The following is an 18285-nucleotide window of genomic DNA, read 5'->3' as shown; positions in this document are numbered from 1 at the left end:
TAAGCAGTGGGTAATCTACTCTTTGTTTACTTGGTCAACTTAAGACACTGCTTGAGAAGTGGATGTGCCGCCTGTTCATTTTATTGTATTAAAGCTTCAATGAAGGGATTAATTCCCGCATTCTCCTCCAGCACAGCTATCTCTCCTACCAATGTTTTTACAGAGTAAGAAAAGTTATGCTGCACCTATAGCTTTAGAAAGACTTTGTTGCATTGTGACTTTTTACTGATGTCCTTCCATTTTCCCTTTTTGTGTCTTGTGTATTTTAGGCCAGACACATACTGGCATTATTTTCCCTAGATGCACAATGTTGGGAATCTGATTTCTGCCACATTCTCGTGGTTTCATCTGCTGTAGATCTCCATGAGGAGCTAATCATAGTCTTTTTCGTAGCGGTAAAGATACATGCTTAAACTTTTCATAGCTTGTGAATGGGATGCAGATTATCGTGATTTGAACACAAATTTCAATGCAAAATCTGCTTTAAAATTTAAGGTCAAAAAGGAAAATAACTTAATAATAACAATTTTTATTTTTATAGCACCAACATATTCCGCAGTACTTTACAATTTTAGGGGGGGGGCTTGTACAGACAAAAATACATTACGAAATAAGCATAACTCAGATATTAAAAGGAGTGAGGGCCCTGCTCGCAAGCTTACAATCTTTGCGGAAATAGGGGGGGTACACACAAGGTAAAATGTACAACTATTGTATAATGCAGCCATAATATACTAAATAGGGTAAGTACATAACTACATGAACTGGTCGCCAGCCAGTATGTGTACAGTACAGACAGAGGCTAATCAGTGCATGAATGGTATGAACATGATTTTGAAGAAAATTTTGATATGGGCCAAACTGGGACAGTTAGACAAGTGTGTTAAGGCGCTTGGCAAGTCTAAAGAAATGAGTTTTTAGGGCATGCTTAAAGCTGTAGGTATTGGGAATTAATCGAATTGTCCTGGGTAGTGCATTCCAAAGAATTGGCGCAGCACGTGAGAAATCTTGGAGACGGGAGTGGGAGGTTCGGATTAAGGAGTATTTTAGTTTTAAGTCATTAGCAGAATGGAGGGCATGGGAAGGGTGGTATACTGAGATGAGGGAGGAGAGGTAGAGTGGTGCTGAATCGTGGAGAGCTTAAAGTCCTTTACCGGTTTATGTCTTCTGCCATTTCCAGCTCTGCTCCAAGCCCTCTCCAGCATCATCTAACCACAGCACTTTCTTGCCAGCTCACACCAAGATCCATAAGTTTCCTTCGTAATGCAAGTCTATGAGCACCTTGCCCTGCATCTCGTAGCCTTACCTTGAGAAAGAAGCTGTGGTGATGTGGCTGGTCACAACTGCGGTCCCATGATGTAGAAGAGGGTCGGAGCAGCGGTAAAACCGGCAAAACACAGCATACTGAGTACTTACATTACTGATTAGCTAATGATAGATGGTGAAAAAAAAGCTGCAGTGGCTCATCAGAGGACCTGTCATCAGGCCGATTTTTGCTCTTATTTTATCTTTGCTGCTCCCTTATGTGTCCATTTTTTATTTTTTTAATTCTGCCATATAGATCCATGGACTTTTTATTTAGTGCTAGTTATACTGTTTTTTTCCAAGGGGGCATTGCTCACAGGATTCTCTCTGGATTTGTCTTTAGGTTGCTTTATTACCCCGTGACCAACTCTTCCTTGCTAAAGACTAGAGATAGGAGAATTGATTCTCAGGGCCCTGGTCCATCGGGCCGGTCAGTAATCTGTGACCACTGGACAGGCGGGCAGCCTGGTAACATCCTTAACTCTTGACTCTTCTTTTTTGATTATCTGGGTTGGCGCACAGTTGTATGCATCACGCCGTAATGATGTAGTGCCAGCCTAGCTGATCAAAAGAATTCTGGGAGTTAGGGAGTTCGTAGACCCCCTGTCCAGCGGTCACAGATTACTGACCTGGAGCCATGAGGTTCGATTCTCTAATCTTAAATGCCATAAAAAGCCCATATCTCTGGAGCTGAATGGGGGATTTAAACAAACAATTACTCTGGGGTAGAGCAGGAATAACATTAAGCAATACCTGGCCACTTCACTTTTTCGTGATTTTACTTCCCCTTTCCTTTGTGCTGAGATGCCGCCTGTATGTCATATTAATTAATAATAATTCTACTTGGCGACAGTATATTTAGGAGAACTTTACAATTCTGAGGATGCCTTAACAAATATCGGACACTACAGAGTGACTTACAGCTGAAGAGGAGCAAGGGTCCTGCTCACAAGAGCTCACAATCTATAAGGAAGTAGGGGTGGCACAAAAGGTAAAAATGCTTATAGAGTATGGATCAGCCATCAGTACAATAAATGAGGTATTAATAGCCATCTGCATGAACCGGTCTCCAGCCAGTACCCGTGTGCCCAGATGCCCTCGCGTACAGTAGTACTTGATATACAGTACAGACCAAAAGTTTGGACACACCTTCTCATTTAAAGATTTTTCTGTATTTTCATGACTATGAAAATTGTACATTCACACTAGAGGCATCAAAACTATGAATTAACACATGTGGAATTATATACTTAACAAAAAGGTGTGAAACAACTGAAAATATGTCTTATATTCTAGGTTCTTTAAAGTAGCCACCTTTTGCTTTGATGATTGCTTTGCACACTCTTGGCATTCTCTTGATGAGCTTCAAGAGGTAGTCACCGGAAATGGTTTTCACTTCACAGGTGTGCCCTGTCAGGTTCAATAAGTGGGATTTCTTGCCTTATAAATGGGGTTGGGACCATCAGTTGTGTTGTACAGAAGTCTGGTGGATACACAGCTGATAGTCCTACTGAATAGACTGTTAGAATTTGTATTATGGCAAGAAAAAAGCAGCTAAGTAAAGAAAAACGAGTGGCCATCATTACTTTAAGAAATGAATGTCAGTCAGTGCGAAAAATTGGGCAAACTTTGAATGTGTCCCCAAGTGCACTTGCAAAAACCATCAAGCGCTACAAAAAAAACTGGCTCACATGAGGACCTCCCTCGGAAAGGAAGACCAAGAGTCACCTCTGCTTCTGAGGATAAGTTTATTTGAGTCACCAGCCTCAGAAATTGCAGGTTAACAGCAGCTCAGATTAGAGACCAGGTCAATGCCACACAGAGTTCTAGCAGCAGACACATCTCTACAACAACTGTTAAGAGGAGACTTTGTGCAGCAGGCCTTCATGGTAAAATAGCTGCTAGGAAACCACTGCTAAGGACAGGCAACAAGCAGAAGAGACTTGTTTGGGCTAAAGAACACAAGGAATGGACATTAGACCAGTGGAAATCTGTGCTTTGGTCTGAGGAGTCCAAATTTGAGATCTTTGGTTCCAAGCACCGTGTCTTTGTGCGACGCAGAAAAGGTGAACGGATGGACTCTACATGCCTGGTTCCCACCGTGAAGCATGGAGGAGGTGGTGTGATGGTGTGGGGGTGCTTTGCTGGTGACACTGTTGGGTATTTATTCAAAATTGAAGGCATACTGAACCAGCATGGCTACCACAGCATCTTGCAGCGGCATGCTATTCCATCCGGTTTGTGTTTAGTTGGACCATCATTTATTTTTCAACAGGACAATGACCCCAAACACACCTCCAGGCTGTGTAAGGGCTATTTGACCAAGAAGGAGAGTGATGGGGTGCTACGCCAGATGACCTGGCCTCCACAGTCACCAGACCTGAACCCAATCGAGATGGTTTGGGGTGAGCTGGACCGCAGAGTGAAGGCAAAAGGGCCAACAAGTGCTAAGCATCTCTGGGAACTCCTTCAAGATTGTTGGAAGACCATTTCCGGTGACTACCTCTTGAAGCTCATCAAGAGAATGCCAAGAGTGTGCAAAGCAGTCATCAAAGCAAAAGGTGGCTACTTTGAAGAACCTAGAAAATAAGACATATTTTCAGTTGTTTCACACTTTTTTGTTAAGTATATAATTCCACATGTGTTAATTCATAGTTTTGATGCCTTCAGTGTGAATGTACAATTTTCATAGTCGTGAAAATACAGAAAAATCTTTTAATGTGAAGGTGTGTCCAAACTTTTGGTCTGTACTGTATGTGCACTCCGCGTGGCAGAACGTTCCACATAACAACCTCGTTGACACTATGCCAAGGCGTGCGAGTCCATGCGTTTCTGCGTGTGGTGCTCATAGTCAATACTGAATAAATTGAGATGTTTTAAAAATGTTCCCTTTTCCTCATCATTTGCATGTTATGGTATCTATCCATCCTGTAATTTCCATAATTCCATGTTTCAGTGTTGAGGAGCGTCTACATTTGTGCGTACATCTCCTGTATATAATACACACACTAGTGATGATTACCCCTTTAATTATTGTTGATGTGATCTGCTTCCCATATCGGTGTAACGCTTTGTGCTCCTGGCGCCTTCTTCCTCCATCATGGGCTGCACTTGTTACACTGTATTAATCTAATGTAATGCAACCAACATGTTAGGAAGGTAAACTGTGATCTACCGCTCCTCTGATACTAAATATCCTGGACCGTGCTGTCAAAGCACAAATTGAAGACTTGTCATCTGCAGTGAATGATTTAATGGCTCATAAATTTTCCAAGATTTTAAAATGCGTTGCACATGACAACATCCATAAGTTACAGCGGGAACTGAAGCTGCTTGAATATGATTCATCCATATGCATAGATATAAAATATCTCTGTTCTGTGCCATTAAAATATCTATTGTGTCATTTTAGTCATACTGATTTATATGAATGGTGTCCGCTCCATTAATAACTTTTGTATCCCTTTTTCTATACTTTCATTACTTTTCCTTTTTTTTCTCTCTCTGTTTTTTTGTTGACTGCAGTATGAAGTCCAATTCTGTACAAAACTAGAAGCCCATTCCTTAATGAGGTTTTTGTTTTCTGGCTTTTCAGCCCATAGGTTTTCACTAGCTAAAAATGGTAAAATCTGTGATAATCCTTCCCCGGCGCAGGCTCTCGGCTGCTCTGCTGTAGAACAACATTGGGACGGATGTCGCAGGGATAAACTACACTAACGACCAACATTAAAACTTAAGGAATTTTTGTTTTAAGTTTGTATTGATGGCAATATCAAGTCCAAGATACCAGCGGCTCCTCTGACAAGCTTCTGTGTGCCTCTGTTCTGCCATACTTTGCTGTACTTTGCGGCTTAAAGCTTTGTCTATTATATTTACATGTATGTTTTTCTTTTTTTCTCATGCAGCAAATAAACAAACTAAGAAACTTGACCGATGATGTGGTAAGGCTTCCATGTTTCTTAAACAAACTAACCTGTGCATGTTGGCATGTTCTGAAAAATTCTGCATGCATGTAACACAAGTGTTAATACAATTGGTTATGTTAAAGAAGAATCCTTAAAGGGATTGTCCAGGACTTTATTTTGATGACCTGTCTATGGGTTAGGTCATCCGTATTAGATCGCTGGGGATTCAACATGTAGAACCTCCTCCAGTCAGCTGTTATCTGTGGCGGTGACGACCGGAAGTGATCAATTATTATTATTAACTGTATAATGGCCGTAGCTGGGTGCTGCATATGCACCCCTATTTGAATGTTTAGTTTTACTCCTGATGCCGTCATGAGAGATTGATCGGCGAATGTCACATCTCCACCCGTCTGATATTGATCACCTAGCCTTCGGATAGGCCATCAATATAAAGTTCTGGACAGCCACTGTCGAGAGGTTGTATGATCTTCAAAAATGGGTTAAATTTATAACTCGTCTCTCATTAAAAATCCTTTCCGTTTCCAGGAATGGCAGAATTTTGTAATTTTCTAGTGTACTGCTCATTGCCTAGTTTACTGGCTACTAAATATGACCAGCCTTAGTCCTGTGCACTTCACCCATGCTGCACAGCTGCCTCCGCTATCAGCATGGGAGAGTGCTCCGTTCTGGCAAGTAACGCGACCATGCTGCTAGTCTGAACTGTCAAACTAGGAGCACATCGGGAGGCTGAGGACGTAGGCGCTATTTAACATTAGAAGAGGACTCGATCTTGTTAAAACATACATGATAAAATACTTTGCCTGTAAATATGTCTTGTGTGAACAAATCCTCAATTTGCTGTCCAGATGCTGCAGAGAAAGAATGTTTTAAAACCAAAAAGTGTTCATAGTTTTTTTTTATAAATTAACAAAATGCAAATTGATTAAACAAAAGAGAAATCTAAATCAAATCAATATTTGGTATCATCTCTCAAAACGTCATCATCTCTTCTAGGAACACTTGCACATTTTGAAAGCACTGGGCAGGGAGGTTGTTCCAAACATCATGTAGAACTAACTACAGATCTTCTGTGGCTGTAGGCTTCTGCAAATTGTTCAGGCTCTTCATGTAATCTTAGGCAGTCTTGATGATGAGATGAGGGCTCTGTGGGAGGCACATTATTGCTTCCAGAACTCCTTGTTCTTCTTTATGATGAAGTTAGCTCTCAAGGACATTGGCTCCAAATTTATTCTGTAGCAGGAGAATGACCCCTAACATACAGCCCATCAGACTCCTCCCTGATGGTATTGCTTGCTGAATAAGTGTCTGACAGTATTTCTCAGCATTCAGGACACCAAATGCTGACCAAATGATACTTGCTGAAATGCTGCAAGGAACCTACAACCTGCTTCACGGTTGTCTGCAAACACTTATTTTGCTCATCAGCCCTTAGGCAAACAAGCTGTCTTCTGTTACAGCCAAATATTTCCAATGCTAATTTATCAGTCCAGAGCACCTGCTGCTATTTTACTGTATCCCATTTCGTATATTTTTGTGCATAGTTGAGTCACTCCGCTTTGTTTCCATGTCAATGGTATGGCTTTTGGCCACAGCTCTTCTATTAAGACCACCTTTAGTCTGACTTCTCTGAACAGTAGATTAATATTGCTGGGTCCCACTTTTTGCTGACCATACTGTGCTAATGTCACTGCTGGACATCTTCCGACTTCAAATAGAAAAGAGCATGATTTTTCTTTCATCTACTGCACTAAGTTTCCTTGGCCGATGATTGCATCTGCGGTCCTCAAGGTTGCCCATTTCTTGTCATTAAAGGGAACTTGTCATCAGGTTTTTATACACAAAACGAATGCCATCTATGTAAATACACTGTACTGCTCATTACATCCATACTTTTATTTTAGAAATCTGGTTTTCTGTTTTAGAGAAATTGTTGAATTGTGATGGGCATGCCCTGCACTCTCAGTTCTGCTGCCTCTCTTCCCTATTATTCACCCGCTGTTTGTTTCCTGTGAGTGATTGACAGGTGTCTTTTCTTTCAGTGACCTGCCTATACCGCCCGAGATCCAGCGCAAGCGCCTTCATTTACCGGAGCAGTGCTTGCACTATAACGTCCTAATGGAGAGGACGGTCAGTGTCTTGTGCCAGACACTGACGGTTCTCTTCACTAGGGCAACCGGCCCAGGAAAAAGCAGTAGGAGTAGTGAAGAAGACGTGTCTGCAGCGATTTACAAACGATGTAGATTGTGCCAGACACTGACTGTCTTCTTCATTAAGACCATATTGTGCATGCACTGCTATGGTGAATCAGGGCGCTTCCAATAAATCTTAGTCTGGAGAGGCAGGTCGTTGTAAGAAGTGTGACCTGTCAATCATTGCACTTGAATGACAATTCAACAATTATATTTCTCTAAAAGGTAAACACAGATTTATAACATAAAGGTATTGATGTAATCATCATTACTGAGCTTTTACCCATACGGCATTAATTGGGGTATAAAAACCTGATGACTGGCTCCTTTAAGAACTATTTTCAGTATAAAGAAGATCAAGCAGTACTGGAAGTGATGAAATGGCACCTGCAGAGCCCAGATCTTTACATTGAGTCGGTAAGCTAACATAGAGAGACAGAAGGATTTGCGCAAGCCTACATCCTTGGAAGATTTGTGGTTAGTTCTCCAAGATGTTTGGAACAATCCCCCTGCCAAGTTCCTTCAAAACTGTGCAAGTGTATATAGAAGAATTGATGCTGTTTTGAAGGCAAAGAGGGGTCATACCATATATTAAATTGATTTAGATTTCTCTTTTGTTCATTCACTTTGTATTTTGTGAATTGATCAAGGTAAACTACTAACACTTCTATTTTCTTTTTAAAGCATTCTTACTTTGCAGCATGTTTTCCACCCCTGCTTTGAACTTTTGCACTATACTATTCATCCATTGTGAACCTGGTAATTCACATGTGGATTTTGTTGTAGAGATCAGAATTGTCTAATTCATTTGAAGCAACCTCATTCAGATGAACAGAATGGATTGTCACTTGTAGAAATTTCTGCAACAAAGTCTGCATGGCGAGACCTTGGGTACAATCACACAGGTTTTTTACGTGTATTTTGGAGACTATTCTGCTGCATACTCCACATGAAAAACCGCTTCAAATACACTTTGAATAATCTTCCTATCCATATCAATGTGAAAACATGGCTATAATGCAGTGTCAAAAAGCAAAGGGGCCAATTCATCATAAATATTATTCTGATGAACAGTCTGCTGGAGTAAAATGTGCCAAATGTATTAAGAGATGTGCGCCTCTTAATGAACTTGTAACACGTCTCATCTACAAGTGGCGTAAATTATAACTTTGCCTAATCGTGCTAAGCCCTACCTATTTCTCAAAAAAATGTTGGAATTGGCAAAAAAACAAAAAATGCAAATGTTTTGCACAACTACCAGTAAGTGGAGAAAGTTTGAAATTTCAAACAATTTTATGCTACATTTTTAGCACAAACTTATGTTTTTTTCAGCAAAAAAACAAAAATCCAAGTGAAAAAGGCTGAACATACTCTTTTGATATAGATGAGTCAGATTTTAGGTAATATTGTCTGTACATTTAAATCTATGGATGAAAGTTGTTACAGCATACTCTATTACTTCATTTTTGATTGGGGGTTGTCTTCATTGATTTTAATGGATAAAGAAAGCCACATTAAAAACTTTATATGAAAAAATCATTACTCCTTTTCCCTTTTTTTCTGCACGATTCTTTCTGTAGCACCCAGCTAGGCTCTACTGTCCGACACTCCTCAGAATTATGAGCGGAGCGGCAGCCTGGAGAAGGGTCAAGAAAGTGACGTGTGCAACTTTTATTGGTGGTCCTACTTAAAAAACATGGTCAGAAAAAGAGGCAGCCTAATAAATTCCCTGTGCTATATAATGCAATTGTAAATCTGACTGCTCCCTATAGAAAAGGCTTTTCTCAATGAGATGTCTTCTGGAGAGGTTTTACTGTAGAACGGGGGCTGGATTCTCCTTTACATCTGTTGTTGGTAAACACAATGGTATTAATTTTGAGAAATGTGCATCCATTGACCTAATGACAAAAAGGTCCATCATTATTCCACCTCTCTGAGCTGTGTCTGCATATAATGAGTTCTTTGGGTGCCTCCACATAGACACTTGTGATAATCCAATCACCACTTATTAATATGCCTTATCTGTTCTTGCTATCACTGCAAGAATAAACTAAAGGGGTTCACTTCTAGAGGGATGAAAGCCGTCTGTCTGGTATGACTTACAGGTAGCCACTAGTTATGACTGCTGGACCCTGCTCCAGTAGACAGGGCCATATTCTGTGGCTGCTGGACAGGAAACCTGCCCAACGCCTCCTACTCATCCGCAACCGTGCCTCCCATTTTGATTAGCTGGGTGGTATGATGTCATTGCTGTGGTAGGAGATACACATGTAACACGAGTACTTTAGATGCAGCGACACAGAAACACAGAGCAGCCAATACAGGGTTAATAAACAGGACAAGTTTAGAATAACAGGATAAATCTCCACGTAGGGAGTATCAGGGGAAAACAAGGGAAGTAGCAGGTAAAAGGTCTTTAACTGACAGTTCACAGTTTAACTAGATATAGCAGAGTCGAACCAGTTGTAAACGACAGTTTTTACACTTAGCTGACTCTTTTCCTCCACAAGGCAATTGCCAGCTGAGGCCGGCATTGATTTCTTCAGGCTTCCCTGCCCAAACAATGCTCTGTCTTCTGGCAGCAGCGGGCAGTCTCCGGTTTTACCCGCTGAGCCCCTAGTCCATAACACGGCACCTCACGTGCCCGGCTCCACCGACCCTGCGTCTCGTCTCTAGTTGGCTTCGCTCCTCCGGTCCACTGCACTCGACTCTTGCTCCCAGTCCTGGAGCCAGGAGCCTGGACCCTCTCACACTGCTCTGCTGAGCAGGACCCAGCTCTGCTTTCCCACGCAAACGTCCTAGTCTCTGCCTCTCTCTACCCACACCACCACTCTCTCGGTCACCTGACCTCCCAGCTCTCTCTCTGGACACGCCCCCAGCTTCCCAGTCACCTGACTCCTGTGCTCGCAGTCTGTCTTCCCCCTGCAACCAGAGGCACGTTCCTGGCAGTTCTGGATCCCTAGCTCTGAAAGTACTTACTCCCCAGTCTTCCCCCTTACACACACAAGATGTTAAGTCGAAGCAGCTACTAATAAGAGGAGCCTTGGATGCTGGCAGTTAAGAGGTGGTTCACAGCGCTCCTTTCCAGCGGCCATTTAATACTGAACTGGCCACTAAATCAGGGTCCTGTAAATTTATTAGCTTGTCTCTATTGGCTACCATGTAAGTAAGTAACTGATCGACCCATTTAGGAGCATGGAAACATGAGTAGAGGTACTAGCCATACCAAAGACACCACTAGTCTCCATCCCTAGTCATGTTCCAAGGCTCTTTAATAGGTCGGACGTTGACTTACACACTAGCTTCCTATAGAATACATAAGTCTTTGTTCTTCCCTCTAAGGGTTGTTTCAGATGTCCGTAATAATCGGTCCAATGTTGGATTACAATGCACGGACTGGCTGCACATCTCCTGACGCGAGCATGTCAACTTCATAGAAATATCTGAAGTTATGCTCCGGTCAGGAGATGCGCGGCCAGCCCGTACATTGTAATCCGACATCGGACCGATGATCATGGACATCTGAAACAGCCCTAAAGGAAAACTAATTTGCATGTGTTTTTCCCAGAATGCATTACCAGCTGGATCTCCTCAAGGAGAATCAGCACCTTTTAAGAAATCCAGGAATATATGAGCCACTGTCACCCTGTGTAAGCCAACAATGAGCCATTGTTGTATTGTACGGCCTGTTCATTCAATACCTAATCTGATTCTATATAGATTTCTCACAATTGACGGAAAACCTTGCTAAATAAAAGTTTCTATTCTGATCACCGTTGATTGTCATGTGGTCACGGAATGAGGGGTTGCAGTAACATTTACTGAGTTTTGGGTAATTGATTCTGTGTCTCTGATCATCGAATACAATAGTGAAGGTCATTTAATTCATTTCGAAGAACTCAGCTTTTATTCTGCAATTTCTTCTTCATTTAAATGTATGTCTGCATCACAAAAAGAGGTAGAAAGGTAATTGATTTCCAAGCAGAGCCAAATAATGCCGTATTTGCACCCTATAAAGGTCTGCTTGTGCTTTCTTTCAGATTAGCCTAATGACATAATGATTTTGCATGTCTGAAATATTGAACAGCAGGATTGCCTGGTAATGTGATGTCTTCCATGCTTTATTGTTGCGATCACCTTTTGGAGGTTGTTGGGACACCTCTTGTGTGTGGACTGTGTACTACTATCCCACTCGCAGAAGGCAGTGATGGGAGCTAAAATATTACTTGTCTCCATTTAATTGAACAAATGTGTTAGCGTAGCAGTATGCTGATGCTGTGTCCTGCCGAGTTAAACAATATGAATTTCTATTAACATAATGATGCCGAGGAAGGGTGCTTTCTCTATTAAGAAACTAGGCTAAATTATTCATTCATTTTACCCTCTGCAGAGCTTCCTACAAATGGCTAGGCTCGGGATAGCCTGGATCCATGACGAAATGCTGATCGAAATAGTGGAATTTTACAGATATATAGGCATAGGATATATAATATAAAGCTTCTATTATAGAAGACACTAGTCCACCAACAATCATCAGTAGTCTGTAGTACAGGGAGCACCTGATGATCTACGCCGGGAGCCGCGCGTCCTTATCAGAAGAGGAGCGTGGCAAGAACTCTATTTAATTTCACTTAATCAGTGAAAATGAATGATCACCTTTGTGAGTGGTTTGTTCTTTATTCATAGTAGCATGTGATTACGTGAAAAGGTTTTTGCCAAAATCAATTCCAATTTTTACCAATTCCAATTTTTTCCAGTTTAACAAGATTAGTAGGGCTCCCGCCCACTATCATTAGCAGGACTCCACCCCCCCTTCCCCTCCCCACGATCATTAGCAGAACTCCCCCACAATCAGCTTGTCTTTGGTAGAAATTCCGTTGTAACTTAAACTTGACAACTGTAACGTGTTAAACCCATTTGTATTGCTGTGTGTTGCATTGTTCTTGTAATTACAAGCACTTTTGTAATTTAGTTTTTACTAACATTTTGCTCCATTCGCCAATATTAAGTGGCTAAACATGCTCAGTGCATACAAACTCTTTCCAATAGAGCTTGTAAGCATTGCTCTGAAGTTGTCTGGGATCACTGGAACACACTGCTCAGTCCCGATCTGTCTGTCCAGTTTCAGCACCAATGCGCCTCCGATGCTGCAGAGACATAACTGCCTGATGTAGCAGCACCTGGAGTGCTCAGTGCGAGCCAGCGGCACTACAATGCTACAGGCCTGAGCCATCAATCAGTAGTGCTTGCCCCCCAGCAATCACAAAGCGATGCACTCCTCATTATATACATGGGAATAACACTTTAATTTCAGTAAACATCTGACATGTTGTTGTAACTGACAGACATCTTTATCTGTGGAGGTCCATACCTAAATCCCCCCACCGTTTGCTAACCTTAAAGAGGTTATCCACCAAATTTACATTAATGGCCTGTGCTTAGGATAGACCATCAATGTCTGATCGGCTGGGGTCCGGAAGTACTTACTTGCAGAGTTTGGCCATCTACTTAGTAGCTGATACGGGGTACTGCACATCCACCTCCTATTCGTTTAAGAGGCTTATGTGCAGTACCCTTCGGTGGCCACTTCAAGTAAAAGGCCTTGCTCTGCAAGCAAGTACTTCCGGCCGGAGATCACTGGCACCAATAACAGCTGATTGGCGGGTTGCCGAGCGTTGGACCCCAGCCTATCAGATATTGATGACCTGTCCTAAGGATAGGCCATCAATGTAGTAGTAGTAGTAGTGGACAACCTCTTTAATGCTCCTACCCTATTGATTCAGTGATTTGCCCCTTAAGCTTTGCCTGTCTCACCTCAATGACCTGATCAGCGCATTGTACAAATCCATGGAAAGTACTTGAACCCTGCGGAGCTGGTTATTTGGTGAGCAGACATTAATGGGTGGTGGTGGTCAAAACTGGACTACTCTTTCCTCCCCTCACTCATTTCAGATATTGCTCAGAAGAGTTTAGTGGAGAATAACGTGTTCGGCCTCATTCAGACATCTGTTTTGCACATCCGTGTTTTATCAGTGATTTTCTCAAATAAAACACGTACACATTATAATCTATGGGGCTGTTCACATGTCGAACTTTTTTTTGTGGGTTGTGTCCATTTTTTACTGGCATCAAGGATGAAAAGTACCAATCCAAGTCTGTGGGTCACTGATTAACATTGTAACGGATAGAAGAAGCTTTGTAATTTGGTTTTCCATACGAGAAAACCCCTGATGACACTTGTACCATCTGAACAAACACGACGTATGAATGAGGCCTTCTAATTTTGATTAAAATAAGGGGTTTAAACGTGTGCGTACTTTCTTCTCCTGCTCAGTAATAGTTATTGGTGCATATTCCAATGGTGATCCTTAGTGGGGAGGCTTGGTGATGGCTCCCGATGGCCGTACACTGGGGATCTGGCTTTGGAGACCATGGCAATAGGCTGTTGTGGAGTTGGGCCGAGGTCAGCAGCTGCTAATATGGAGGCATGTAGGTCAGCGATGCTGGCACACGAGCCCTGCACAGCCCTGGGATGTGCCATTGAAGTTGTAAACTGTGCCATGCTGTAATGCAGGGAGAGGATAAATACCATGGCGGATAAGCAGCCGTGTTGTCAGTAAATACTGCGAGGATTCTCTGCAGACGAGCTGTTATTGTGCGGGGAGTTGGGGACCGGCTGTAATGATATCCGCTTTTTTGACTGATCTATAATGGGAATGGATCACAGATGATGGCGAGTCGGTGTTACATTGCTGTGAACACTTTCTCTTTTACTGTACGGTACTGAAAGCTCATATAGAATGATTACACTGGCGACAGGCACACTCTCCCCGGTGAATATTAAAAAGCATAAAACCTTTAAGATATTTCCTATTATTTATGATGATTGCTTTTCTGTAAGCTGTACACTGATCCGTGCTCTGTCCTGCTCCTCGTATCCCAGCCCTGCATTTAGCATGTATGTATTGATTTTCCTCCGCACACCAGCTCGTTGTGGGATCTCCAGATACTCACTGCAGCCATTTGGATCATACGTATGTAGAGACCAATCAGGGGCTCACAGATCAGCAGTCAAGCTTTACTATTCCCCTAAAGAGGAGAGGCGCAGCTCCGTGCCAGCAGCGCCTGTCAATTATGGAAAGCAGGCCTGCATGTTACAAGCTGCACCGCAGGCAATGGAGTAGGTGCAAAGTCCCAACCTTCTCACCCAGTTAACAAGGGCTCCTCTTGTACCGTATGGATCGATTTGCAGCTTCTTTCATGGAAACACATTTCAGGCTTCTCTTAGGAACATCGAAGCTGTAAATGCTTGTTCTCTGTATAACTGAAATGCATGCATTGGGATACTGGCCAGTACGAACTGTGAATTCCTGGATCACATTATAGGAGACCAGAACAGGAGAGATGTTTTCCTAATGTGTGTACATATATTTGTGTGTGTGTGTGTGCGTATATATATTTGTGTTTATACTTATACACTGCTCAAAAAAATAAAGGGAACACTCAAATAACACATCCTAGATCTGAGTGAATGAAATATTCTCATTGAATACTTTGTTCTGTACAAAGTTGAATGTGCTGACAACAAAATCACACAAAAATCATCAATGGAAATCAAATTTATTAACCAATGGAGGCCTGGATTTTGAATCACCCCTAAAATTAAAGTGTAAAACCACACTACAGGCTGATCCAACTTTGATGTCCTTAAAACAAGTCAAAATGAGGCTCAGTTTTGTGTGTGGCCTCCACGTGCCTGTATGACCTCCCTACAACGCCTGGGCATGCTCCTGATGAGGTTGCGGATGGTCTCCTGTGGGATCTCCTCCCAGACCTGGACTAAAGCATCCGCCAACTCCTGGACAGTCTGTGGTGCAACGTGACATTGGTGGATGGACATGATATCCCAGATGTGCTCAATTGAATTCAGATCTGGGGAACGGGCAGGCCAGTCCATAGCTTCAATGCCTTCAACTTGCAGGAACTGCTGACACACTCCAGCCACATGAGGTCTGGCATTGTCCTGCATTAAGAGGAACCCAGGGCCAACCGTACCAGCATATGGTCTCCAAGGGGTCTGAGGATCTCATCTCTGTACCTAATGTCAGTCAGTCTACTTCTGGCGAGCACATGGAGGGCTGTGCGACCCTCCAAAGAAATGCCACCCCACACCATTACTGACCCACTGCCAAACCGGTCATGCTGAAGGATGTTGCAGACAGCAGATCGCTCTCCACGGCGTCTCCAGACTCTGTCACGTCTGTCACATGTGCTCAGTGTGAACCTGCTTTCATCTGTGAAGAGCACAGGGCGCCAGTGGCGACTTTGCCAATCCTGGTGTTCTGTGGCAAATGCCAAGCGTCCTGCACGGTGTTGGGCTGTGAGCACAACCCCCATCTGTGGATGTCGGGCCCTCATACCACCCTCATGGAGTCCGTTTCTAACAGTTTGTGCAGACACATGCACATTTATGGTCTGCTGAAGGTCGTTTTCCATGGCTCCGGCAGTGCTCCTCCTGTTCCTCCTTGCACAAAGGCGGAGGTAGCGGTCCTGCTGCTGGGTTGTTGCCCTCCTACGGCCCCCTCCACGTCTCCTGGTGTACTGGCCTGTCTCCTGGTAGCGCCTCTGGACACTACGCTGACAGACACAACAAACCTTCTTGCCACAGCTCGCATTGATATGCCATACTGGATGAGCAGCACTACCTGAGCAACTTCTGTGGGTTGTAGAGTACGTCTCATGCTACCACGAGTGTGAAAGCACAACCAACATTCAAAAGTGACCAAAACATCAGCCAGAAAGCATTGGTACTGAGATGTGGTCTGTGGTCCCCACCTGCAGAACCACTCCTTTTGAGTGTGTCTTGATAATTGCCAATAATTTCCATCTATTGTCTATTCCATTTGCCCAACAGCATGTGAAATTGATTGTCAATCAGTGTTGCTTCCTAAGTGGACAGTTTGATTTCACAGAAGTTTGATGTACTTGGAGTTATATTCTGTTGTTTAAGTGTTCCCTTTATTTTTTTGAGCAGTGTATTTGTGTGTGCGTGTACGTATATTTTGTGTGCGTACGTGTATATATATTTGCGTGTGTGTGTGTGTAGAGGGGGGTTAATCAGCCTTGTTTAGTGCTAGGGCGATTAAACACCTGTAGAGAGAGAGGAGGTCAGAGGATAAATTCCCAGCCTTTCAGAGCATTTGGTGTGGGGTGGGTCTGGAGGCACAAGCTCTGGAGCTGTATTGTCATGTGAAGGAAAGCTAAACCTTTGGGTTGTTTGTTCCTGAAGCGGAACTCTGCCATACGTTAAGTTTTGTTTTCCTGTTAGACAGGAAAGGCTGCTTGTTTTTGCTAACATTGCCATGGTTTATGCAGTACTCTTAATAAACCCAGCGGAATATTTAAAGCGACAGTGTTCCTGTGTGTACCTCCATGTGCCACCGAATGAACTGGTCTACCACAGTGTGTATTCATATTTTCGTATATATACATATATTTGTGTGTATATACAGTGGTTTGTAAAAGTTTGGGCACCCCTGGTCAAAACTACTGTTATTGTGAGCAATTAAGCACGTTGAAGATGAAATGATCTCTAAAAGGCCTAAAGTTAAAGATGACAAATTTCCTTTGTATTTTAGCCCAAAAAAACATATATTGTCATCTTTTACATTTTAAAAATTACAAAAAGGAAAATGGGCCGATGCAAAAGTTTGGGCACCCTTGGAGACTTGTGTGCTAAGATAACTTTGACCAAGGTTTCAGACCTTAATTAGCCTGTTAGGGTTATGGCTTGTTCACAATCATCGTTAGGAAAGGCCAGGTAATGTAAATTTCCCAGCTTTAAAACAGCCCAGCCAAATCCTCTAATCTTGTACCAAAAAACAGCAGCCATGGGTTCATCTAAGCAGCGGCCTAACACTCTGAAAATGGTGGAGGCCCACAAAGCAAGAGCAGGATATAAGAAGATGGCAAAGCCTTTTCCAGTTGCCCTTTCCTTTGTTCGAAATGTAATTAAGAAATGGCAGTTAACAGGAACAGTGTAGGTCAAGATAAGGTCTGGAAGAAAAAAACAAAATTTCAGTGAGAGCTGCTCGTAGGATTGCTAGAGAGGCAAATAAGAACCCCCGCATTACTGCAAAAGACCTTCAGAAAGATTTAGCAGTCTCTGTAGTGGTACTTTGTTCTACTGTTAAGAGACACCTGCACAAATATGGTCTCATGGAAAAATCATCAGAAGAAAACCTCTCCTGCGTCCTAACCATAAAATTCAGCATTGGAAGTATACAAAAGAACATCTAAACAAGCCTGATGAATTTTAGAAACAAGTACTGTGGACAGATGAGGTATAAATTGAACTCTTTGGCCACAATGATCAAAGGTATCTGGAGAAAAAAGGGCACCGAATTTCAGGAAAAGAACATCTCGTCAACCATTAAGCATGGGGGTGGATCAATCACTCTTTCGGATTGTGTTGCAACCAATGGCACGGGGAACATTGCACGGGTAGAGGGAAGAATGGATTCAATGAAATTTCAACAAACTCTTGATGCAAACATAACACCATCTGTAAAAAACGCTGAAGTTGAAAAGAGGATGGCTTCTACAAATGGATAATGATTAGTGTTGAGCGAACATGGTCGACACTGCTCGTTACTCGCCCGAGCATCACTCTACTAGGGATGTTCGGCGAGCACCGAGCATTTCCGGGTTACTTGGGCGGGAGCTCGGGTCTCCGCCCTGCACGTTTGGCGCTCTTTACAGAGCCAATGAACATGCAGGGATTGCCAGCCAGTCACTGTAATGCCGCAGCCATGTTGTTTGTGGGCATTACAGTGATTGCCTGGCCGCATAGTCACCTCGAG

At 42.8% G+C, this 18285-nt stretch overlaps 1 protein-coding gene across 3 annotated transcripts in view; it reads left to right on the top strand.

Moving 5' to 3' along the window:
- The window catches only part of DIAPH3 (diaphanous related formin 3), an 801864-nt gene that overhangs the window by 36315 nt on the left and 747264 nt on the right, over window positions 1-18285 (top strand). For 2 of the 3 annotated variants that reach the window (XM_073663945.1, XM_073663943.1), the window contains exon 2: window positions 5211-5246. The exons of the other annotated variant lie outside the window; for it this stretch is intronic. In XM_073663945.1, the coding sequence (XP_073520046.1) occupies window positions 5211-5246 (36 nt within the window). The remainder of the gene's footprint in view (window positions 1-5210; window positions 5247-18285) is intronic. 3 annotated transcript variants of the gene reach the window in all.

Source organism: Phyllobates terribilis, unplaced genomic scaffold (assembly GCF_046119375.1).
Source record: "Phyllobates terribilis strain yellow unplaced genomic scaffold, ASM4611937v1 Scaffold_2__4_contigs__length_985480577, whole genome shotgun sequence".
Lineage (NCBI taxonomy): Eukaryota > Metazoa > Chordata > Amphibia > Anura > Dendrobatidae > Phyllobates > Phyllobates terribilis.
Note: the sequence above shows the minus strand (reverse complement) of the source record. Positions and strands in the feature narration are given on the sequence as shown.